Raw genomic sequence first — 23401 nt, 5'->3', positions numbered from 1 at the left:
ACACACACAGTCAGACACGCACCAATACATATTTACACACACAAACACATTCACACAAGCGCACAGACTTTTGGCGGGTGTCCCAGGGGGGTCAAGCTCGTTTTGTAAAGACAAACACTTACCGGTTGATTTGTCAAGAGCTACGGGGCGGACATGACTTGCCAGAGCACAGCACTGCACCCACGGATTGGATCCATTTGATGTCAGGAGTTCTATTACCGGATAATGACAAACTCCTATATGAAAACTGCCTGTGATTTAAAACCAACATCTTCCAGCGTGCGAGGGAATTGTATTGACTGTACATCGACTGTTTTATGGAGTTGTTTGTTTTTATTGATGGGTATGGGGTGGAGCTTGACCCTGGTGTCTCATATGAATACAGCATGAGGAACGCGGAGCCATAGGGTGTGGAAGGCCCCCAAGTCTTATCTGAACCCCCTCCTCGGTGGGTCCCTGTGCGCTGATTACATCTGACAGACCAGCTGGCGAGACACACTCCGAGGCTGCTGCAGCCTGTGCTAGAACACACACACACGCACACACAAACGCGTGCACACACACACGTTAAGAAGCGTATCATGTGCTCTGCACAAGCAAATTAACTTGCGCGTTCACGTACCGCGAACAGTAGACACACAAAGAGAGACGCAGGACATCTCGTTCTCCAGACCCGAGGGGGCGAGAGCCAGGGATCACACATCGCTTCTGAGCGCGTGTCGAACCTTTCGACTGCGGGGAAGGAGTCACAGCTTGATGGCTACTCGGAAGGAAAAGGCAAAGTGTTGTCGGATGAGTCGGCGTAAGGATCCCGCGCTGGAGGATTCCATACTGAATGAGACTAGCTACACTGACAAAGCTATGTCAAGAAGGAGGCAGATCCACTTCATGTCATCGCCATGTGTGGGTTCCCCTCCATTTCTTTCTCTTTCTGTCTCTCTCCCCATCTCTCTTTCTCTCCCCCTCGCTCTCTGTCTCTCTCACCCTCTCCCTCTCCCTCTCTCTCTCTATCTCTCTCTCTCTCTCTCACCCCCTCCCTTTCTTTATCTCTCTCTCCCTCTCCTGAGGTGGCCTTGTTAGCAGCAACCTAACATGATCCGACAAACCAGCAATTAGTGAACCTGCGTCAAGCTAAACTCAAGTAAACTGACCTCCACCCCCCCCCTCATCACACAGGAGCAAAGACAACCCCAGTCCTCGACCCTCTGACCCCAGCCCTTGGATAGGACCCTATTTTCCAGAAAACTTTCCGTAATTTCACATAGACAAATAAGGGTTTCGTTTTGGTTGGCAAGCGTAATGTGGGCCAATCAGGCTCAGGATAGGTCTGGGGAGTCTCATCTGGTTAGACGGAGGGAAGGGGGGGGGGGGGGGGGGGGGGGGGGGGGGGGGGGGGTGGACGGAGATGACTCTTGGGGTAAAAAAAAACAAGTTCGACCTGAGATGCAGTCCACTCTCCCAGAACACCAGCCTCAAAGCTGAGTCGACCTTTTCATCCGCAGGGCCTCTTGTACACCCTGGGAGAACAAACCTCCTGAAGCAAAAGCCAGTGAGAAACCCTTCGCAGCCCGGACCCAAAGCGTGGGCCGATTTACACACTCAAAAGGGCACACTTAAGACGCCCCCCCCCCCCCCCCTCTAGACCTAAACCCTCACAGCGTTTTTCCCCTTTCACGGCGCCGTCAGCATAAATGCCAGCAAAATCGCGTCAGCTGCGTGAAGCACAGCGCCAGGGCTGTAAGCTCGACCTGCTGGGCAGAGCGAGGGCGCCTGATAAACAGCGCCGTTCTGTACAGGCTGTCCTCGAGCCTGCGGGTGTCTGAGTGAGTGTGTGTGACGGGAGGCCGCGGGGCGGTGCCGAGTGGCGGTCATCAGCAAGCGTTTCGCTTACTGTGCTCCTTCATGTCCAGCCCCCCCCCCCCCCACCCACCCACCCACCCACTTCCCAACAGGAGTGCTTTGTGCCTTTATTCATTGGTCGGGGTCAAGGTTGCCCGTAGCAACCTTGCTTTTCGAAAGGGTGGAGTGCGGGTGAGGGGGGCTGTGGGGTGGAGGCTGTTTGTGAAAAGCCCGAGTGCCATAGCATCAAAACGGGGGTTGAGGAGAAGGAGAGGAGAGAGAGGGAGGACAGGAGAGTAGGAGGCCCAAGGCTTGTAGTGGAGAGAGAGAGAGAAGCCTTTCATTTAAGAACATGCAGTGCAAACAAGCTCCCCTTGCTTACACACACGCACACACACACACAAACACACACACACACACACACACACACACACACACACAAACACACAGAGATGCTTGTTCAATTGCCTGCTAAGTTTAAGATTACTCATAATAGCGCCAGCTAAAAAACTGCCAGCCAAAGCAGAAGCCACACTGAAAGTCTTCATCTTCTGCCTCTGAGTCGGAATAATAAGGGGATTCTTTCATCTGTCAGCCTGAAAACCTCGCTTGAAGTTGTCATTTATCAGCATAGTTCAGCAGGCGTAGACCTTTGCATGAGGTTGGACTGTAGCGAAGTGCAGCACGATACTGTTTTCCATCGCCATTCCTCTCTCCGTCTTTCTTAAACCATCTGCTTGAATCTCCTTTTGCTCCGACCAGTTACACCCTTCCTCCTCTTCTTACCCCCCCGTGTCCTTCTCATATTCAGCCTCTCTCTCTCTCTGCATCCCTCCATCTCTCCTCCCTCCATCTCTCCTCCCTCTGTCCATCCCTCCATCTCTCCTCTCTCTGCATCCCTCCATCTCTCCTCCCTCCATCTCTCCTCCCTCTGTCCATCCTCCATCTCTCCTCCCTCCGTCTCTCCTCTCTCTGCATCCCTCCATCTCCCCTCCTTCCATCTATCCTCTCTCTGCATCCCTCCATCTCTCCTCCCTCCATCTCTCCTCTCTCTGCATCCCTCCATCTCTCCTCCCTCCATCTCTCCTCCCTCTGTCCTTCCCTCCATCTCTCCTCACTCCATCTCTCTCCCTCCATCTCTCCTCCCTCCGTCTCTCAAGGTGGTGGAAGGGTTTAGGCAGAGAGGGCTGGCTGCTATGCCGTGCCAAACCCCAGCTAGACTGGTCTCCCCATGGGTAAGACACCAGGGTCAGGGGACCCTCGGACTAAAATGAACACTACAATGCCATCTCTCTGTCTCTCTCTGTCTCTCCCACTGTGCATAGCTCTTTGTCCCGTCCAGTTCCCTCTCTCTACCTCGCTTTCCTTCTCCGTATTTCTTCTGCCATCTCTATCTCTCACGCAGATGCCCAAAAAGTGACCACCAAAGCAGAACCCTGTGCCTTGTATGTAACATGGCAACTGAAGCAGCCTTCTCTAAGCTACATGCTCTACAGCGTGTTGGGGCTATTTTCAGAATGAGGATGTCGGAGATAAAAAAGACAAAGTAAAATAAACAACAGATGCACCTCACGCAATGCCCTCCCTCCTTCTCTCCTCCTCTCCTCCTCCCCTCCTCCTCTCCCTCCTCCCCCTCCTCTCCTCCTCTCCTCCTCCCCTCCCCCCCTCCCCTCCTCCCCTCCTCCCCTCCTCCTCCCCCTCCTCTCTTCTCCTCTCCTCCTCCCCTCCTCCCTCCTCCCCTCCTCCCCTCCTCTCATCCTCTCCCCTCACTCCTTGCTTCATGTCTCTCTCCCCTCCTCCCTCCTTGTTAAGGCTGCCACAGCCCAGAACGCTGACGTCTAATCGAGACCCAGAGCTGCAGACGAATGGGTCAGGCTGGACTTTACCCCCCATTCTCTCTCTTCACTCTCTCACTCTCACATCTCTCTCCCTCCCTCACTCTCCTATCTCTCCCTCTCTCTCCCCTTCTCTCTCAGGGAGCGCCAAGGGCGCGTACCCCCATGTGACGTTAAAAGGATCCGAATGACACAATAGCTCGCCTGTGTCAGGGAGCGGGGGATGGAGGGACGGGGGGGGAGGAAGGGGTGTTTTTGTTATTCCTAGAGGGGGGGAGAGAGCAAGGATGGATGCTAAGCTAGGCTAACTCATCACTAAATATAGCTCACTGCCAGGGCGGCGTCCAGGGACTGGCTAATGTCACCCCGTGGCTAGCTGTTAGCACTGACCGTGTGGAGGTGACAGTGCCAGCAGGTGACAGGGGGTGTTGACGTGAGCGGAGAGGAGGGAGTGAAGTAGTCGGGGATTGTGTGGATGATTGTGTGGATTTTCTCGCTCTCTTTTTTTTTTTTTTTTTACTTTATCAAAAGCCCACCCAAGACAGCAATGTTTGTTGCTATGGCGACGTACGTCGCTGTGCTCCAAATTGCCCTTTTCGCTTTGGGGATGTGGAGAAGGGCTCTGAGGGGCTGCTGCTGCTGCTTGACTACTTACATTAGAAAGGGGTGGAAGTGGAGAGGAGTACAGAAAACGCATGTTCGTTCGATTTCAAACGCTGCCCCTCCCCGGACGACCCCAGGTCATCCCCGACAGAAGTTGTTATGTACAAATCCCCCCCCCCCACCCCCCCCCCCCCCCCCCCCCCCCCGCCAAAACAAAACGGTGCTTTTTGAAATTAGCAAAGTATCCTTCCACTCTTCCCCTCACTCCAACTCACTCCCCCCAAAGGCAAGCATCTGCTGCCTTGTACCCCCACCCCCCCCTCCGCCCTCCCATAATTAAGACTCCAGGAAGAAGGGAGAACAACAAAATCAAGCTAGCAAGCCAACTAGACGCTGCCAAGACAGCACACTTCCACCCATACAGATACCCCGGTTGCACATGCCAACGCAACAACGATGTGCTTATTCAAATGATGGTTTGTGTGTATTGACGCAAAATACAATGTTTTCAAAGAGTTTGAAGAGTTTTTCAGTGTAATGTTTGTTTTGTGTAATGTTTTGCTGGTTGGTGTAAGATTGTGTGGTTAATGTGTCAAGTTTTGTAAAAAATAGCCAATAGCTTCAACCACAGTTAAAGAGGCTGTAAAGCAGAACTGAAGTTCATCACACCACAGAAGAATGTGTTGTTAACTACCCATCCAAATTTGAATGAAAAAAAAAAAAACTGACAAGTGTGTTAAATTAGGCTTTGAAATCGTGAGAAAATCAGCAGTCTTCTCTACTTGAGACTGGAGGGGGCGTGAAGGAACTGAAGCTCCGCCCCCTCAAATTTATTGAATTTAGCAACAACAGCAACAACTAGCTAAAGAGAGAGGGAGGGGGAGAGAGAGAGGGAGGGGGAGAGAGAGAGAGAGAGAGAGAGAGAGAGAGAGAGAGAGAGAGAGAGAGAGAGAGAGAGAGAGAGAGAGAGAGAGAGAGAGAGAGAGATGACCAGGATGAAAGCAAAGAGCATGACATTTTCTCACCATCAGAGTGACTTAATAAACATCTCCCTCGCCATGTGTGTGTGTGTGTTTTAGTGTGTGTGGTGTGTATGCATCTAACGTGTTTGAGTATCTGAATCCCACTCAAGTAGAGTTTTGATAAACGTCTGCAGATCTGAGGAAGGTGACAGTGACAGTGACACGGCAGCCCTGCTCCTCAACAGGAAGTCAGCTCACAGACAGGAAACAGGTGTCAGCTTAGGTAAGTGAGGCTTCTTATTTAGCTCACACATGGCACCACAATGGGTGTGTGGGCTCGTGTCTTGAGTTGTGTGTGTGTGTGTGTGTGGTTTTGTTAGAAAGGGGCATGCCCGGTGTGTGGTTGTTAAAGAACAAACATTTTGAGTGTGTGTGTGTGTGTGTGTGCGTGTGGAGCAGGAGGAGGGTCCTGTGTGAGTGTGACATCTATAAAAAGGTGAAACACCCTCTCTGAACATTCATCTTCCTGTTTTCACGACCATTCACTCACTGATAGTCACTGGGAGTCAGATGGCTGAGTGGTTAGGGAATCGGGCTAGTAATCAGAAGGTTGCTAGTTCGATTCCCGGCTATGCCAACTAAAATGACGTTGTGTCCTTGGGCAAGGCACTTCACCCTACTTGCCTCGGGGAGAATGTCCCTGTACTTACTGTAAGTCGCTCTGGATAAGAGCGTCTGCTAAATGACTAAATATAAATGTAAATGACTAAATGATACTGGGGTTCAGAGCAGGGTTAGGAATTCATAGAAAACTATATCGAATACCACTAATACACAAGCACTTAACAGTGCCGATTAGAGCTTTTGTAACCCGTTTAACCTTTTATGCACACTTGGTACATGAACAAACCTAAAACAGTACAGTATGCCACTGTATCAGTACAGTAGATACATATAAAACTTATATAACCGTACTCCCCTGTTCCTAAGCAAATCTAACAAAACAACAGAGCCGTTGTCTTTTACTTAAGACTATTCTACGTTCCTCAGAGCTTCAATCCACAGACAATAACAGTGTTTTCTTTTTTTTTCTTTTTTTTACAAGAGTCATGTGACTGATCATGGTGAATAGCTCAAATCTCTAGCCTGGGGTCTCAGGCTGAGACAGAACCGGGCTTTCCGGAGACTTCCGCACGCGGCGCGTATAGGATGTTGACATCGGGAGGGACAACAACAGTGAGCAGAGGGGATCCGTAAATCGGAAGCCGCTGGAACGATAAGCCGTTTTGTCACAAACGGATGAACGTTGGGTCCACAAGGGGAGGCCAACTGGGAAAGACATTTTTGTGACACGTCTTCATCGCAGCTTCCCTCCGTCTGTGCGTCTGTGCTCGGCTTCCCACAAACGAGGGGCCGTCTTCCTCGTCCGGTGCACATGCACACCCGTGCGCTACTGTACACGCTGTCGCACGGCTCGCTTCTGCAGCTTGCTTGCACTTGTCACACAAAAGCACAAACACAACCACAAACACACGTGCTGTACTGTACACACACACACACACACACACTTCCTCCTTGGGGCCACCAAGGCTTCTCTAGTGTCTCTTTCTAAACCTTTCTCTACTTTCCCACTTAGAGCGTAGAGAGAAAACACCCCCTCTCTCCCTCTCCCTCCCTCCCTCTCCTCCTGACAGACTTAACCTTGGTCCGTTGTTGACTTCAGCTTGTTTCCACTGACTCACAGACACACATACCTTCCAGTGACAGGAAGGAAAAAAAGAGAAAACAAAACAAAAAAAAAGTTAAAGGACAGAACTGGATGTGAGAGAAGTAGAGTTCTGACATGGCTCCCGGGCCGGGTAGAGGAGGGTGAGGTAACATGCGGTAACATCCCGGCCTGAGACTGTAACGGCATGTCATCACTCAGATCCAGCTGATGACACCGGATATGGGTGGCAGCATCGGTCATGTTGCTGAAGCTGTCATGTCTGATCACATATAGTGCGTTCAGTCACATCTTGTAAACACTTGCTGGCCAATCTGCTTTCTGGGAAAAGAGCATTCCTTCCTTTGGAGTTTGGCACAGACACAGACAAGGGGGTTTCCCAGGTGTAAAACTTGATACGTGGTGTTCACCCGACACACAGTTGCCTCATGGGTTGGCTGTGCCCTACAGATAAATGCGGAAAAAGACGTTGCTCCATCTGTAAATCGGCATCATGCCTGGAGTGATTCAGCAGTTTGTAGAGCAGGTCTATCCAGCCCACAAACACATAAACTGGGCTCTACCTGCCTGCACTACAAGAGCATAGGTTCCTACTGTGTGAAGGGAGGGGGGGGTGGGGGGGGGGGGGGGGGGGCAGATAGCCCCAGCCGGACACCATGTCTGTACAACCCCCCCCAAAACCCCTTCATCCCCCTACCCCCCCCCCCCCACACACACACACACACACACACCACCGCCCCCCAACTCCCCCACCACCGCCGGGTTGATGAGGTGATATGAATGGCTGCACTGTGTGTGAGGACGAGGGGCAGTGGGGGTGGGCGGGCTTGCATAAAGGCTGTCTCAGTGCTCTACCTATGCCGCCACACACACACACACACACGTAGGAAGTGTACATGGGTAAATACTTGGGTCCCGTGAGAAAACGTGCATTTCATGCGTTACAGTACATAGAAACGGGCTGATCATCCTTCTACCTCGGTTTCCTTTCCAATAGCCTTCTCTGCGCTGCACACGCCCGTAGAAAGACCCGGAACACATCCCGGCTCAAGTGAGGGCTCGAAGCCTGAGAGCAGGTTGACAAATGGAAGGTCTTAGGGACGCTCTCTAAATTGATGTCTTGACTTTAAGTGCACTTGTTTTTCTGACCTCTCCCTCCAGGTTTGGCTCAGAGGAGTGGAGCGCTGAAGGAATTAAGTGTTTTTTCAGCAAATGTCCCCCTAAGAAGGGCTTCACAACTATTACACACACAAAACGAATGCACGTCAAGTACACACCCTTTCTGAAACTGTATTGTTTTGGATTTAGGATGTGTACTCGTTCAGTCAAAAAAAAATCTGATTTGGATTGAAGCCCAGGGATGAAACGGCAACCTTTGTAGATGGCCTGGTGTCTGACAGTAATGAGACGGATCGCAGCTCTCTTTCTACACTCAGTTTGCCTCTAAGTGCAACAACAAACACAAAAGACACGGCTTAGAAAAGCTGTAGAATGTCACATTCTGAGATCAATCACGGGAGGTTTAAAGAGAGGAATAAGTAATGCGGATGTTTTGTAGTTCTCCAAATCCTGGCATTTGCTCGTTGGTGACCCGAACTGACTCCTCTTTTCGAAGAGACAACATCTCCTACTGAGAAAGAAGACTGACGCGTCTTAAGGCCCAAGGTGTGTGAGACGTACGGAAGGAAGTTTATCTTTTAACGACCACTGGACCAGATCGGAGGGGATCAAGTTAAGCCCCATCTTGAATAACGGCCCCCGTGCGGTGCTTTTCTGGTTGAAAACAAAATCCATCAGAATTGTGGTTGTCAGGCAGATAATGACCACTTCATCCACGCAATTGTAACAGAAACCATTTATCAGAATGTGGGAATATGTACATGCTGCCTCCATAGACAATAACTAATGCTACTTTTATGTAATAGTACCTCGTTTATTGGCTGGTGAATTCGCCCGGTCGTTGCCAGGTAGTGGAAAGGGATACTTTAGATTTACATTTAGTAATTTAGCAGACGCTCTTATCCAGAGCGACTTACAGTAAGTACAGGGACATTCCCCCCGAGGCAAGTAGGGTGAAGTGCCTTGCCCAAGGACACAACGTCATTTTGCCCGGCAATCGAACTGGCAACCTTCAGATTACTAGCCCGATTCCCTAACCGCTCAGCCACCTGACTCCACTTTGCGTTTGCGTAAACATGTTCGCATGCCCCAATGTGAGTGTGTGTTTTACGGGAGGGTGAACATGTGCGTTTGTGTGCGTAACAACACGTGTGTACATGTGTGCGCTCGTGACTCAGTCTCCAGCTCTCCCACTCTGCCTTATGGCCCCGGGGGGGCTGAAGGAAATCACTCAGTAACTTCCCTGCCATCCAACCATGTCCTCCCAATAGCTGCTCGTTCATAGGAAGAGACAAGCTTCTGCGCATATCATCCTCCAAAACGGTGACTCAGCACGTTGATAGGCTCAATAAACAGCATGAGACCCATTCTGCTCTACACTGACAGATTCAGGCAATGTTGTCCACTCATAATTTAATGTGTTGCCGCCCCCCCCCCCCTTCCCCCACACCCCCTCCCCTAGAACACCACCCCCACCCCTCCCCCCACCCCCGCCAGTCCACCCCTGACCCCCTTCCTACGGCCGCAACGGAGACAGGATGTGAGGTAATCTCCAAGTGGTGTGACCCCCTCATAGCAAGAAGTCGGTGACATAATAACGGTCTACCCCATTGACCCTGCTAGGCTGGGCAGGCCTCATCAACACAGACACACGTGCTCTGCAGGTGAGACTCACCATGAGCCGTTCTGCAGGTCCGGAGACGACCACTGTGTGAGATGCAAGGACGGTCAGTCACGAGGAGGATATTGTGACTGACCCCCTGTGGTTGTGAAACCAGACGAACCGGACGGAGAGAACGTTTTTAAACGGGCCACAAGAGAGCATTGTTACCCATACTCACCCACACACACGAAGAACTCGCACACACACATCTCCGAAAGAAACGTCTGTGCTCAGTCTATGCTGTCTCAACTTCCTTCCTTTAACTTAGAGACAGAGATAACATCTCTCTCATACACAGACACACACACACTTGCTGAATGAAATGTATCTGTAGAAGACACACAGGGCCAACTGTATGACAGAGACCAGGGACAGTGTGGCACTGTAGCAGATACCATACTGTGTACATAGCTACAACCTTCTCTCCAGACCCAGTGTCTGCTGCAGAGAAGATATTCAATACACAATGTCTGTATTTTTCCTCTGTCCTTCATACAAGTACACACACTCTCTCACATACTCTCTCTCACACACACACATCCCTACGACCCCTACACACACAAGACGGCTTATTTAGATGATTGAACCTTTAAAAAAAAAATTGCCAATATTGCTGAATTCATATCATTCAGAAGCTATTTATTGCTGATCTTCCATGCATATAACAAAGTGTATTCTGAAATAGGCTGAAGTCTGATGTTCGATATTCAATAGAACTATGAATAGGAATAATGGCTTTTGATGGTACATCCTGCAACAAGTCCATGTTTTTAATTATTTTGCGTTATGAGTCACGGAGATGGGCTGTTTGAAATTAAATGCGTAGTTCGCTGTAAAATAGGACAGGCTGAGTGATGCTTATTGTCGAGAGTAGCCTATGAGTTGTGTTCATGGGCTAGGGGAACATCTGCTACGATTGCTGTTATATGAGATACACCCCCAGTTACCGAGATTTGGCTCACCTGACTCGAATCTCGTCGCATGTGTCAAGAAAACCAGGCTATGACTTTCGAGTCAAGGTTTTGAACGATCCATTTAGAGATATATAGGACAACCAAACATTTTCTTTAAAACTAAGGATTAACGTCAAAATGCAGGCACCGCAAGATGCAAAAAAAAACGAAAAAATAACTAAAGACTGAATTGAGAAATGACATCTGCTTAAAATATATACATTTGCATTTACGGTGGAAATTTACGGTTTTAATTTATTTTTACTTCAAACTGTATTTCTTTCCACCAGGGATCCTTATCAATAATCATAATCAATATTTCCAATCATTGGGTGGAGAAAAAAGGGATGATGGGTGAATTCAGAGTCTTTTAAAGTGATGGATAAAGATCAACAGGTGTGCTGCCAATTCTGACTGGAGCCATCATGTCACAGCTGCGCAAGACTGCACGCAACCATCGGTGTGTTTTACATGAAACAATAAAAATGTTTAAACTTACACAAACGCATGGTAGATGAATGCCCAGGCTCGTGGTCTTTCCAGAACATTGTACAGGTAGTTTTGAAGCCTCCGATAACGGACGTTTCTTCGGCCACTCTGCGAGCTGTATATGAGCGGTTTGCCCAGAAGGCTGAGACGTGCGCCCTGCTTTCCCCTCAGGTTCTCCAGTCCTCCGGCCACTGTGGCGTTGGAGGCTGACAGCAAACCGTCTCCCGCGTTGTTTATCATCCTTCGTCCGGTCTCCACATCTTTTAAGCCGTAACCCTCGGTGTGATGCCCAGGCGATGTCTTCATCCAGAGCCCAGCACCGCCTTCATCTCCGCTGTGGTTGCGGGGCATAGCATCACCAACGCGGGCATGAAGTGCGCGGAGGTCTTCTTGGGCATGCGTGTCCAACCAGGGGGTGCGAGGCGAGCTCTATAAACGACTAATTAAATGTGCTTAATGCTCCCCGAAGTTACAAACCATAATCGAAACCATAGGGCACGCTGTTTCACCCGTCACTTTTGAGCGCCCTCTTTTCTCTTGAATCGTCCCTCTACTACACTGACTGTCGCGATTTCCACAAGTGTGATGATGCGTAACCGAAGCCAGCTGTGGTACGCGTTTGTGATAGGCGCGTTGAGAAGTCCGGTTCCAATGTAGGCTATAGCCGGTCTACTCTTTATCCCCTGTAATATTAGTGATTAATTGTGCCTACCAAGAGATTAATTGTGCCTACCAAGATACGGACGAGTGCAGCATGGGACTGCATAACCGTACAGGAAGTGAAATGTGAACTGTGAAACCAGACTTTCTAAAGCATGCAGCTGCCTGTTGCTTCAATGTCGTTGTTTCACGTGGTGACGCGCAGCACACAATGCCCTACAGCTGAATTTTCATCAGTTCAATCCCGGCATTGTGCATATTGGTGTTCTATTTGTTTGATAAACACATTGATGCAGTCGGGATGGTTGCAGTGATTTAGGCAAAAATCCCTCAATTTAACACTTAAAAGACAACAACGCACAAGTCACGCTAAAGTTCCGTTGGCACCCAATTTCCCTATAGGTAAAACTGGTGCAAATTTTCAAAGCCGGTAGCCTAGCCTTGTTATTTACCGATAAAAGGCATATAAACGAGACGACTTTTAATGCATCACTGTAAAATAGTCTATTGCCTTATGAGTTTTCCGTTGTCACTATATTCCATGCGGTTGCGTTGGGAGGTTGACCGCAAACTATAACAGCTTGGAGCAGCTGCTGAAGTTAAAGTAAATCCGTCTCGATAACCAACGCGTTGGCTATTACGGCTTAAACTGAAAAACTGCTCCTTACATTTGTTTACAGATCAAATAAATGCATTTATAGGCAGCATACTGTTTTTATTGTCGATTAAAACTCCACTTATTCTCTCGACAGGACTAGCTCCCTCACCACGTGACCACCCTCAAAATAAAACATACTGAAGTGTTTCTGCACGACAGGATAACTGATATCAAACTGTCGGATGCTCAGTAGCCTGAACAAAATAATTGTTGCTTACAGAGACAATACAACTGTTTGTTCATGTTAATCTGCTAACAAATCTCTTGCATAATCCATTTTGAACTTTGTTTAAAATCTACAAACCCTGTGTCAAACTGTTCAAGAAAACGAACGTCTTAAAAATATGTCAAATTCACCACACAACCCAGTATAAATGTATCTACATTATGTTCAATCTCATGTCAAAGGCATACATTTAGCAAAAGGCTGCCTTCAGATATATCCGTAATTGGGCCCATTTGGGTGCATTGCTTAGCTATTCCCATGGTGCTGTTTCATCATGTACTAAGAATAGAATCAGGGATTTGACAGTGGCTGTTTTTAGACATGAGAAATTGCCGACCATGCTTGCATGCTCGGCAATTTCTATGGTAGACATTCTATCAAAAGCAGAGCTGGTGAACATAGAGAGAGAGAGACAGAGAGAGAGAGAGAGAGAGAGAGAGAGAGAGAGAGAGAGAGAGAAAGGCCCGGAGACTGAAAGGTGGGGAAAGAGAAAGAAAGAGAGAGATAGTCTATGTGACAACATTTACAATGAGAGCCTAATGTATACGAGTCAGCATTATGTCCGGAACATTCAGTTGAGTATGTGTGCGCGTGTCACAGTACAAATGACCAGTACACTGCTCCTTCTATAGAGACAGAGACATCACATTGGTTCATTGAGCAATACAGTAAAACCACACCACCTAGCGGTCGAGAAACAACATATCTTTCACTAAATGTATGTGTCCTTTGCCCTGGGAATTTAAACCACCATCAGATAAAAGCGTGGTGTCCAGTCAGTAACACGTATGTCATGCTATGTCAATACGGCATGTTCTGTTTTGCCAAATCCACGGTTTCTTCCTTGCATACGATACGTGAGTCTGTTTTTTGCAGTACCAGGGTGTACTGCCCAAAACAGTACCAGGGTGTTCAATCGCACCTCCTCACAAGTAGAAAGGAAAGACTCACTCTACCGTGATGTTTGCAGAGTCAAAAACAACATAATTGCCACGCTAATCACACTCAGCAGTAAGTGCAACAGGAAAAGGACATGACCTGAAAACCCTACTTACGAAATGTACTTATTGAGGGATCATTGTGAAGAACAGAAACATGGAAAATGTATGGAATTATCCGTCCATTACAGTGTCCAATTGTTCCGGTCCCCATTTGGAGATGAACCGTAAAGATCTTTGTGATTGGGCCCTAATGGAAGCATAGGGCACTTCCTGGGGGCAGAACTGAGATGGATATCTTGACGATTATATGTGCTTTGGTCCTCAATTCTGACTAGTATCCCTGCTCTGCACCCCAGGGCCCTGACCCCAGGCCCTGTCACTAGGAGACCAGGGGGTATGATTGCCTGCAGATGTTGTTTCGGGGGGCCTGGGGCTTGATTAACAAGTCGAAGCCGAAGCATAAATCTCAGAGGCCCCCGTTGCAGTGTCATCTGTGTGGGTCGCACGAGAGGCCTTGTTGTAGGGCTACATTTTCTCTCTTTTTTCTTCTTCTTTTCAGTGAGACGAAGCTTCGAGCAGAGGAAACCGTAGGTAGGGCTACGCTGTACCGTGGAGCCTTAAAGGGCGGGTAGGTGAAGGGTGCTTTAGAAATCCGAGGGCACTCTTTGGAAACCCGTCTCTCGCTGGTCCTCTCAAACCGAATATCACGATCGCAGTCATGAGAGATGGAGAGAGGTCACTGCACCGGCGTTCAGTCACGACACCGAGGGGAACTCCCACACTCTAAAGGCAACACATGGAGTCGGGGACACCCTTCCTTGTACATGGTGACAAATTATTAAGGGTAGACTGATAAGCAGTGATAGGGTAGGACTTAGGCCTTTTTTGACGGATGACCTTTCCTTACTCAGGGTTTTCAACACTACAATGTTAACTAAACAGAGGCTATTACCCTCAGCAGAGAGGGAAGAGAGTAGCAATCAATATCACCTCGTAAAAATAATAGGACGACGCCTAGTTTTCAAGGGTGTGCCCTCAAAGTTCCAAATCTCTTTGGAAAAGTTTTTGGCCAAGGGCCCTATGAGAGCTTTAACAATATCTTAATAGTGAGGTTCTTTTACTTTGTTGGCCAAACCATGCCCAAGCTATTAAGGGGAACGTCTTAAGTCGATGAGCAATGAGTTTGAAAAATGAGACCCTCCTGTAATTAAGCTTATTATTTGGACGCGGTCATTTGCTGCTACTTTGACAAATTCTTTCCATGTTTGTTTTCCTTGATGATTCATTTATCACAATCCACCACCCAGGAGACATGTTGAAACCTGGTCCTGAGACGTGTTATTGGGACAGAAGGGAGTGAGTTGTTGGTTGTGTTATTACCAAATATTTCTCATCGCACTACTCATTTTGGTCCTCTCTCTCTCTCTTTCTCCCTGGGAGTTCTGACTTCTATCCGAGTTCTGCTTTGCTAAGATGTGTATCTGAGGAACGGACCAAGGGCATCGTGGGTTGAGTTTGTGAGACTAGAGAAAATATTAGTTTTCCCATAAGCCCAAGAAGATACCATTGGTAACCCAGGGTAACCCGCGTCTAAGTTTATGAGGGTCTGTTCATTCTGACCCGTTGACATAATGTTCAAAGTAATCGTGGCTTACAAACGCAATGTTGTTTGGAAAAATATAATTTTGATGCGTAGCAGGGGGAATATTTGGAGGAGGTTGGATTAAGTTGAAATGAAAGGCAGCAGAGACATTGCCAACGTTCTTCCACACATTCTTTTATTTGTAAATAATAAAAATGAACTCTTTTTTTATATAAAACATACACATCATTTGAGCCACATTTGTTATACAAACAGGACATGTTGCAGTGAATACTTTCTTTTTTTCTACAATTTTCTTTTAGTTGTTTCCGTGGAACACATAAATTGTAAACAATCAGCATTTTTTCCAGATAATACTGACAAAGTAAAACTAAAAGAAAAAAAGAAAAAGAAAAATGCCTCACGGGACAATGAAAGCAAAAGAAACTCTTACTTAGGTCATTTTTTCTATATGGCCGGGGTAGAACATTGGGTTTAGTAGCACATATTTTGACAACGGTATTTGCGTGGCTGTATATTAGAATGGCCTTGTTTGCTGATTCGGAGGTTGGCTCAGTGTGACGGAACCCATGTATAATGTGGGTCTGAACACTTGACTGTACACCTGTACAGTCAATGTGGTCCATGGTGATTTGATAATGGCTCCACATTCTATGACTTGGCCCCTTAAATATCACTCAATCACCCAATAATGGCTGCAGACTATTTACATGATATGACTTACTGTGCACCTGTAGTTATACTTCACTTAGTTATACGTGACATACAACCTTAGAGTTGATGTGTTCATATATCATTATGTTTAACATAACCATAGTTTGTACACTGTAGATTGATCTGACTTAGGTATAGATTGTATCATCTCAGCCCCTTCAAGGTATACTAGGATGTACCTTTACAGTCAGGCTTGGGTCAACCAAGACAGCATTTAAGCTGTATTTAATTAACCTCAGAGTTTACACTTTGGGGACACCATCCTATTGCTGTATGGCAGCGGGTGTGTTAAATCAAACGCACCCAGTGTAGGTTGGCTCTGTGTTTGAGCCAGGTCTAGGAGCAGTTGATAAGGGGGCTTGGAGGTCTGCTCTGTCCTACAGCACAGCATCCTAAGGGTTTAGAAAAGACATCAACGTAATCTTGGGGCGTCTGTTGATTGGTTCAAGAGACCTTCAGCACCGGAATGAGAGAGAGGAGGACGTGGACTAAGACTCGCAGCTGAATTGAATCAATCGAATGTCTTCGCATGATGTGAATGGCTTCGGTTTCTTGGTTTTATCTCTTTATATTTAAGTACGAGCAAACTGTACAAGTGCATGCAACATACAAGCGGTCCTACGGTATGTGGAACTAACACATCTAGTTCAGTTTTCTTTTTAAAAATCCGGTATCTGTTCGTTTCACAAATAAAAAATGTTCATGCAGCTTGGAACAGGTTCCGAAGTCATGCTGGCCACGCCCCTTTCTGTGGGAGGAGTCGGCGGGCCTGACAGAGGATGAGTGTTGACCTTTGTGTCCTGCCAGATCGATCCGATTGGTTACTTTCACATTCACAGAGATGCACAAGGGAAATTTGAGCGAATCTTTTCTCTGTTTTCCCGAAACTCTAGACAAAGAGGAAATTATATGAACAAAAAAGGACTTACTGCAAGGATTTTAGCTTCTTTTTATTTTTAGATCTTTTTATTTATTTGTTTTTTTTTCTCAAAAAGTTAAACTTTTTGCTGTAAAAAAATCAAGCTCCTGTGCTTGCATTTTAAATCTTAAAATAATGTAAACAGAAGTTTTGGATAAAACCCTTTAACGTGTGCTGGGGTCATGGGGAGGGGCTTCTTCCTAACCCTAAAACAGCAGGAATCAAAGATACTCACTTGTCTTGTTCTCGTGAGGGTGGACAAAGATTTTTTATTTTTTTTACAGTGACGGGACACCCTTATCATAGTTCAAAGTGACATAAACCCTATTTATTGGTCAACCTCCTAGGAGGTTTATTATACATCTATACAAAGACGACTGGATTGGACATTAGCTAGTGATTGGATGAAGAAAAAAGACACTGCACGCTAATCTCATTGCCAAGTTTAAAAACTGCTGTGTCATTTCCAGAACAGTCCCCTGTGCCACATCGATAACAGACACATCTATTTTACACCATTTTCCAACTTTTCCTATTTTCTTTGTAGCATTACTCTCTCTCCATGCACACACATTGGACCAACAACAAACATCGTAAACCTATTTATTTTCTGACTCGTAAAAACGTTTTTTTTTTTTTTTTTTGTGCCAGATTCAACGAAAAGACCAAAGAGGTGAAACAATCGGACAAAGTAACATTGAAGAGACTCCAACAGAGATTGGCTTTAGGAGCAGCCATGGTAAACATATTGAAACGAGGACCACCTTCCACCAGAGAAGGACTTGTGGAGGGATCCCCTGGGTCTAGGCACCAGAGAAGGACCCTGTGCTTCCACTGACCTGCCCCACCCCGAAGCACTCCACCCTGGGGTGGAGAGTTGCTGGCAGTCTATTGAGGTTCTGGAGGAGGACCACTGGAGAGGGGCCCCCTGCGGCCAGGGAGGCAGGGCCGACCCTCTCTGTCTTGAGCGTCGTACATTCCGATGCTAACGTACATTTGTTTTCGTTAAGTTAGGATTTCGTCTTGAGAAAAACCCTGTTTATTTCTTCCTATGTAGGGTGCCGCGCGGCTCCTTATCAATCGCCACGAGAGCGCAGTTACCGGCCTCGAGGTGTTCTTTGACAGCCCCTAGTGCTTCGGTGAAAACAGATTAAAAAAACAAACTCGTTTTCATACCGAAACGAAACATGGAAACATAGAGCTCTCAAGATAGAAGACAAAATGAAATGTGACAGTAGTGATTGTCAAGATCTCAACAAAGCTTTTTTTTTTTTCATTGTGACTCTGTTTCTGATTGTTGTTGTTCTACATATATTCTATTTTCTCTTTCTCTCTCCCTCTCTTTCTACAGTACAGTTCGTTTATTAAACGCTAAGCGTCTCAGTCCTATTGGTCCCTTAGGATCTGACCCCTGGAGGCCCCGATGAGCTGTCTAGTGACGACTGGGAAGCACGTCGAGTCAGGGAGGCTAGTGTGGGGTCCACCAAGGAGGAGGGCGGAAACAACTTGTACCAGCCAATGACTGTGCTTGATAAGTCTAGCTCCTCCAATAGGATTTGTGCAACTCCCATGAAGCTTTTGTGGTCCATTCGTCCGTAGTCTCCCCAGACAATCACCTAAGGGAATGAGACAGAGACAACCAAACATGATGATTAAGGGGAGTCAGGTGGCTGAGCGGTTAGGGAATCGGGCTAGTAATCTGAAGGTTGCTGGTTCGATTCCTGGCCGTGCTAAATTATGTTGTGTCCTTGGGCAAGGCACTTCACCTTAGTTGCCTCGGGGGGAATGTCCCTGTATTTACTGTAAGTCGCTCTGGATAAGAGCGTCTGCTAAATGGCTAAATGACGTAATGTAATGATCAATCCTTCAAACACCCATCTAAAACATATTTATGAATACACTCAATTAAGACTCGTGTTTTTTAGGTCAGTTTCAGACATGAATGGAGAAGTTTGTCAGTCAGTAATAAACCTGTCTGTGTAGTATTTCCTAGTTCTATGTAATCTTATGTATCGGAAATGGCAATAAACCCCCAATCCCAAGTCCAAAGTCTAGATCTGAAGAGGAACCCGCTCACCTGTAAGACCTTTCCCTGTGGGCTCTCCTCAAAGAGCAGTGCTTGCTGGTACAATGGGTCGAGCGTTTTCCGCGCAATCTTGGTTTTCTTTTTGGCTACGTACGCTCCGTTGTTCAGAAGGTAGACCTTGACGTATGGCGCTGCAATCAACCAGAGGAAACTGGATTGGAAAACTGCATCGAGTTAAAACAAGGATTTCGATCTTTATTAGATCTAGTCCTAATGGGTAAAGCCAGTTGACCCACATTATATTAAATAAGCCTGTCCATTGACCATGAATTATAGCTAACGTCCTCCGGGTACAATATGTGTGTGTGTGTGTGTGAGATGTGAGTGTGTGTTTTGAGGTGCGAGTGTGTGTATGTGTGTGGGGGGGGGGTCAGATGGCTGAGAGGTTAGGGAGTCGGGCTATTAATCAGAAGGTTTTTGGTTCGATTCCCGGCCGTGCCCATGACGTTGTGTCCTTGGGCAAGGCACTTCACCCTACTAGCCTCGGGGAGAATGTCCCTGTACTTACTGTAAGTTGCTCTGGATAAGAGCGTCTGGTAAATGTAAATGTATCCTTTGTATATTGTGTGTGTGCGCGTGTCTAGTTCCTCCATCTCTAGAAGGATGTTCTCACCGGGGAGGGATTTGGACCCTGGTTTCTGCACCAGGCCACGGGCTCTGATCACTTCTACCTCCAGCTGGCCCTTCTTATCCATCATCCCGATCTGAATGTCACCTGTGGCGGGGGGAGAGAGATGATTGGCCAAATGAAACAGGAAGTACCGAGGTAATTGGCTTAATGAGACCAGAAACAGGATGAATAGTTAATCATATAGAAAAAGGGAGGAAAAAAATATATTAGCACGGAAGCGGGAGGAAATGGACTTGAAAAGAAATGAGCAGTTACGAAATAAAGAACCCCCCCCGAGAATAGAAAATAGGACTGAAGACGGATATATGGACAAGGGGAGTGAGAAAAAAATATAGAATACAGTAGGATAGGACAGTAGAACACAAATGGAAGAATCCAAAGTAGAATCTTATCTATCAACGCACCAATGGCAGGGGTGGCCAGGGTCTGTCTGCCCACCAGCTGGGCGGGGCCTAAGCCATCCAGGAAGTCACTGAACTGACTGTCAGCTCCCAGACGCACGCCAGAGAAGATCAGACTGGAGGAAGCACATAAGATCCACGCGCACACAGTCAGCCCAGATCACACGTGGAGTTTAGGCAGAAATCCTGCCATGCTCGGCGGTACCTCAAAGTAATGTTTGAAGATGAACAATGGTGGCAAGAAAGGGACACAGCTGTATAGTGCTCAGTGGGACAAGAGAGCGAGAGAGACACACAGAGAGAGAGACAGAAACAGTGAGAGAAAGAAACAGAGAGAGAGAGAGAGTGAGAGAAAGAGTGAGAGAGACCAGAGAGAGAGAGAGAGAGAGAGAGAGAGAGAGAGAGAGAGAGAGAGAGAGAGAGAGAGAGAGAGAGAGAGAGAGAGAGGATTCAGTGCGTTCTTGGTGGTGGTACTGACTTCCCCTCGGAGTTGTAGCTGGTCATGCTGCCGTTGGTGGACTCCTTGCTGGGCTGCCTGCTCATGTTCCTGCTCAGCTCCACGGCCATGCCCGTCTCCTGGCTCCTCTGGATGGGCGCGCCCTTCTCTTTCTTACCCTTCCCCTCTGGAGGAAACACACAGAGCCGCGTGAGGAAACACTCTCTCCACTAAGGGGACCAGAGATCAGGGCAGACCTCAACTCGGATAGACGGCAGGGTGCGGTTTATTGAATTGACACGTATTTTTTTCGAGTTCAAATTTCACGTATTTCCTACAAGTTTCAATTTCACGTATTTGAGGGGTTGTTGACGTTTCGTATTTATAGTGACTTAGCAGTGTCCATAGAGTATTACAGAGTAGGACCACAGAGGACCTCAGAACCTGACAGGACAGAGTGACACCTCTAGGATATGACAGCCCCTGAGAAACACCACAGACCACAGAGGAGGAAGGGTGACAAAGTGGCATGGCTATGTCCTAACAGCAGGCAGAATTGCAGAACACCAACGGTCAGAGAGGTTTCATAAGCTCCCCGATCACAATGTCCTTTCTGGGCAACAATGTTCCCTTTCAGTGATGAACCAAATCAATGTTCAGACTAGAAACGTGAACCAGACAATGGTTTTCATGGTAGGTCATGAGCTATATCACAGCGTCTCTTCTTCTATCTCTTCTTCTTTTATCGAATAAATGTCCTTTTTTGGGTGCCAAGTTTCTGAACACCACACTGACCTTAACACGTTCATATATTAAAAGTGAACAAGTTAACCATCCTTTGCCGGATCTAGACACACTTTGACACAGTCCACCACCGAAACAGAGACCGAACAGTCTGACACCAACGGTAGCAAACCTCAAAGAGACAGAAAGCGGAAAGCAATGATCAAACACGCAACAGTAGCTGAATGCCCTCCTTACCTGACTTTGTTCACAGCGACATTGACGCCAAGATTTTGGCCAGCCGAGGGCCGCTACGGTGTTGAGAAACAGTGGTAACTAAGTCCTATCCCTCTCCTGTCTTCCTGTTCCTCTCCTCAAATCAAAAGGAAAGGGGGTGGGGGTTGGGGGGTGGGAGAGACACATCCCCCCCTAGGCGCTAACCCCCCCCCCCTTAATGGCTTTTTATTTCTGCTACAATGAAGAGGAGTGCTATGGCTAGCCTTTCATGTCCCTTCTCCCTACAGTGGGCCTAGCCACGGAGAGAGGGAGAGAGCGGAGAGAGACGACAGTATACCTGACTAGCGACAGAGCTGCGGGGGGCTCTTAACCACAGAAGAAAGAAACAAGTCGTGTTGGCAACTCTCCGAAAGTGGAACCGGTGCGCATTCGTCTGAACATTTGGGGCGGATTGCGTGTGAGAGGTTAAAAGAGGGCAAAGCAACCGTCAAGCCGTAACGTTCTTCCCTTTCTCGCTTCCTCATCCGAAACATTCCTGCGTTACCCAAACAACGATCGCTCGCGGCTTCAAAGTCACATCGACACAGCGAACGGCCCCCACCGTCGGTTACGAAAGCACGCCTCTCCCCCAGAGTAACCAGCTGACCAGGAAACCCAACAGGCGGAACGCCAACTCCGACAGAGTCTCAGCGTCACGGCGAAGCCGCGCTCGTCGTCACGGCGACTCACCGGCGCCGCTGATCTGCGAGGTGCTGCGGCTGCGCCGGTTCCCCACAATGGCGACCACGCGGGCGCCAATGCTGGAGCGCCGCTTCTTGCCGCCCGTGCCCACCGTGCCCAGCGCTGTGTCCGATTGGCTGCCGTCCGTGCGCTCGTGGCTGTAGATCTCGCCGCTCACGCTGGTGCTCTTCAGCATGCTCCGACCTGGCGTGGCGCGCACCTGCCGACTGGAGGGGTGGAGGGAGAGGGAGGGAGAGGAAGAGGTGGTGGAGGGTAAGGGGGAGATGGAGGGTGAGGGAGGGAGAGGGAGGGAGAGGAAGAGGTGGTGGAGGGTAAGGGGGAGATGGAGGGTGAGGGAGGGAGAGGGAGGGAGAGGAAGAGGTGGTGGAGGGTAAGGGGGAGATGGAGGGTGAGGGAGGGAGAGGGAGGGAGAGGAAGAGGTGGTGGAGGGTAAGGGGGAGATGGAGGGTGAGGGAGGGAGAGGGAGGGAGAGGAAGAGGTGGTGGAGGGTAAGGGGGAGATGGAGGGTGAGGGAGGGAGAGGGAGGGAGAGGAAGAGGTGGTGGAGGGTAAGGGGGAGATGGAGGGTGAGGGAGGGAGAGGGAGGGAGAGGAAGAGGTGGTGGAGGGTAAGGGGGAGATGGAGGGTGAGGTAAGGTGGTGGAGGAGGAGCAATGTACACCAGAAGAACATCTTGAGTCACCCCGTGCTTCCTTAAGTCTTATGGTAGAAGTCAAACACACAGTTGTGAAATATATACTGAATATTCTAGAAAGACATGGATCAAAACTCATGCTCATGCCAGTAGTTGAAATACAATGTGTTTATTAGTTAGCCAAGACTACAGTCATGATGACCTCTGGCACAGCATCTATACTCCTCATCACAACTATCCAAACTATTTTCTCCATTCCATGCATTTTGCAGGTCTGACACGAATCAGACGCCTCTTTCGATCATCCGTCAAGGCTTGTTCTCCTCAGACAGAAGGCCACACAGGGGCAGAGCGTGTCCAGGGCTCGCCGGCTCCCCCCGGGGGTTCGGAGGAGCCTGCGCATGTCCGTGCGCTCCGTGGGGGACAGGGTGCTGCAGGACAGCCAGGACACGCTGCCTCGGTCGCCACCCATAGCAACGCCACCCGTCACGCCACCTGTGCTCCTCGGGCAGGGGGGCGGAGGGTGGGGGAGGGTGGTGGCCCGAGGCCTCTCTTCTGCCCCCTGAAGGGAGGTGAGGGAATGGCGGGCGGAGGAGGAGGGGGG

General features: G+C 48.3%; 1 protein-coding gene and 1 pseudogene across 3 annotated transcripts in view; both read right to left on the bottom strand.

The window, feature by feature from the left end:
- kcnq5b (potassium voltage-gated channel, KQT-like subfamily, member 5b) overlaps positions 1 to 11826 on the bottom strand; it is a 77702-nt gene extending 65876 nt beyond the window's left edge. For all 3 annotated transcript variants that reach the window (XM_067259277.1, XM_067259279.1, XM_067259278.1), the window contains exon 1: positions 11200 to 11826. In XM_067259277.1, the coding sequence (XP_067115378.1) occupies positions 11200 to 11540 (341 nt within the window). In that variant the 5' untranslated portion in view covers positions 11541 to 11826. The remainder of the gene's footprint in view (positions 1 to 11199) is intronic.
- Positions 11827 to 18088: 6262 nt separating this feature from the next.
- Positions 18089 to 23401, bottom strand: part of LOC136965671 (regulating synaptic membrane exocytosis protein 1-like) — an 18455-nt pseudogene continuing 13142 nt past the window's right edge.

This window comes from Osmerus mordax, chromosome 21 (assembly GCF_038355195.1).
Source record: "Osmerus mordax isolate fOsmMor3 chromosome 21, fOsmMor3.pri, whole genome shotgun sequence".
NCBI lineage: Eukaryota > Metazoa > Chordata > Actinopteri > Osmeriformes > Osmeridae > Osmerus > Osmerus mordax.
This window is presented reverse-complemented; position numbering and strand designations above follow the sequence as displayed.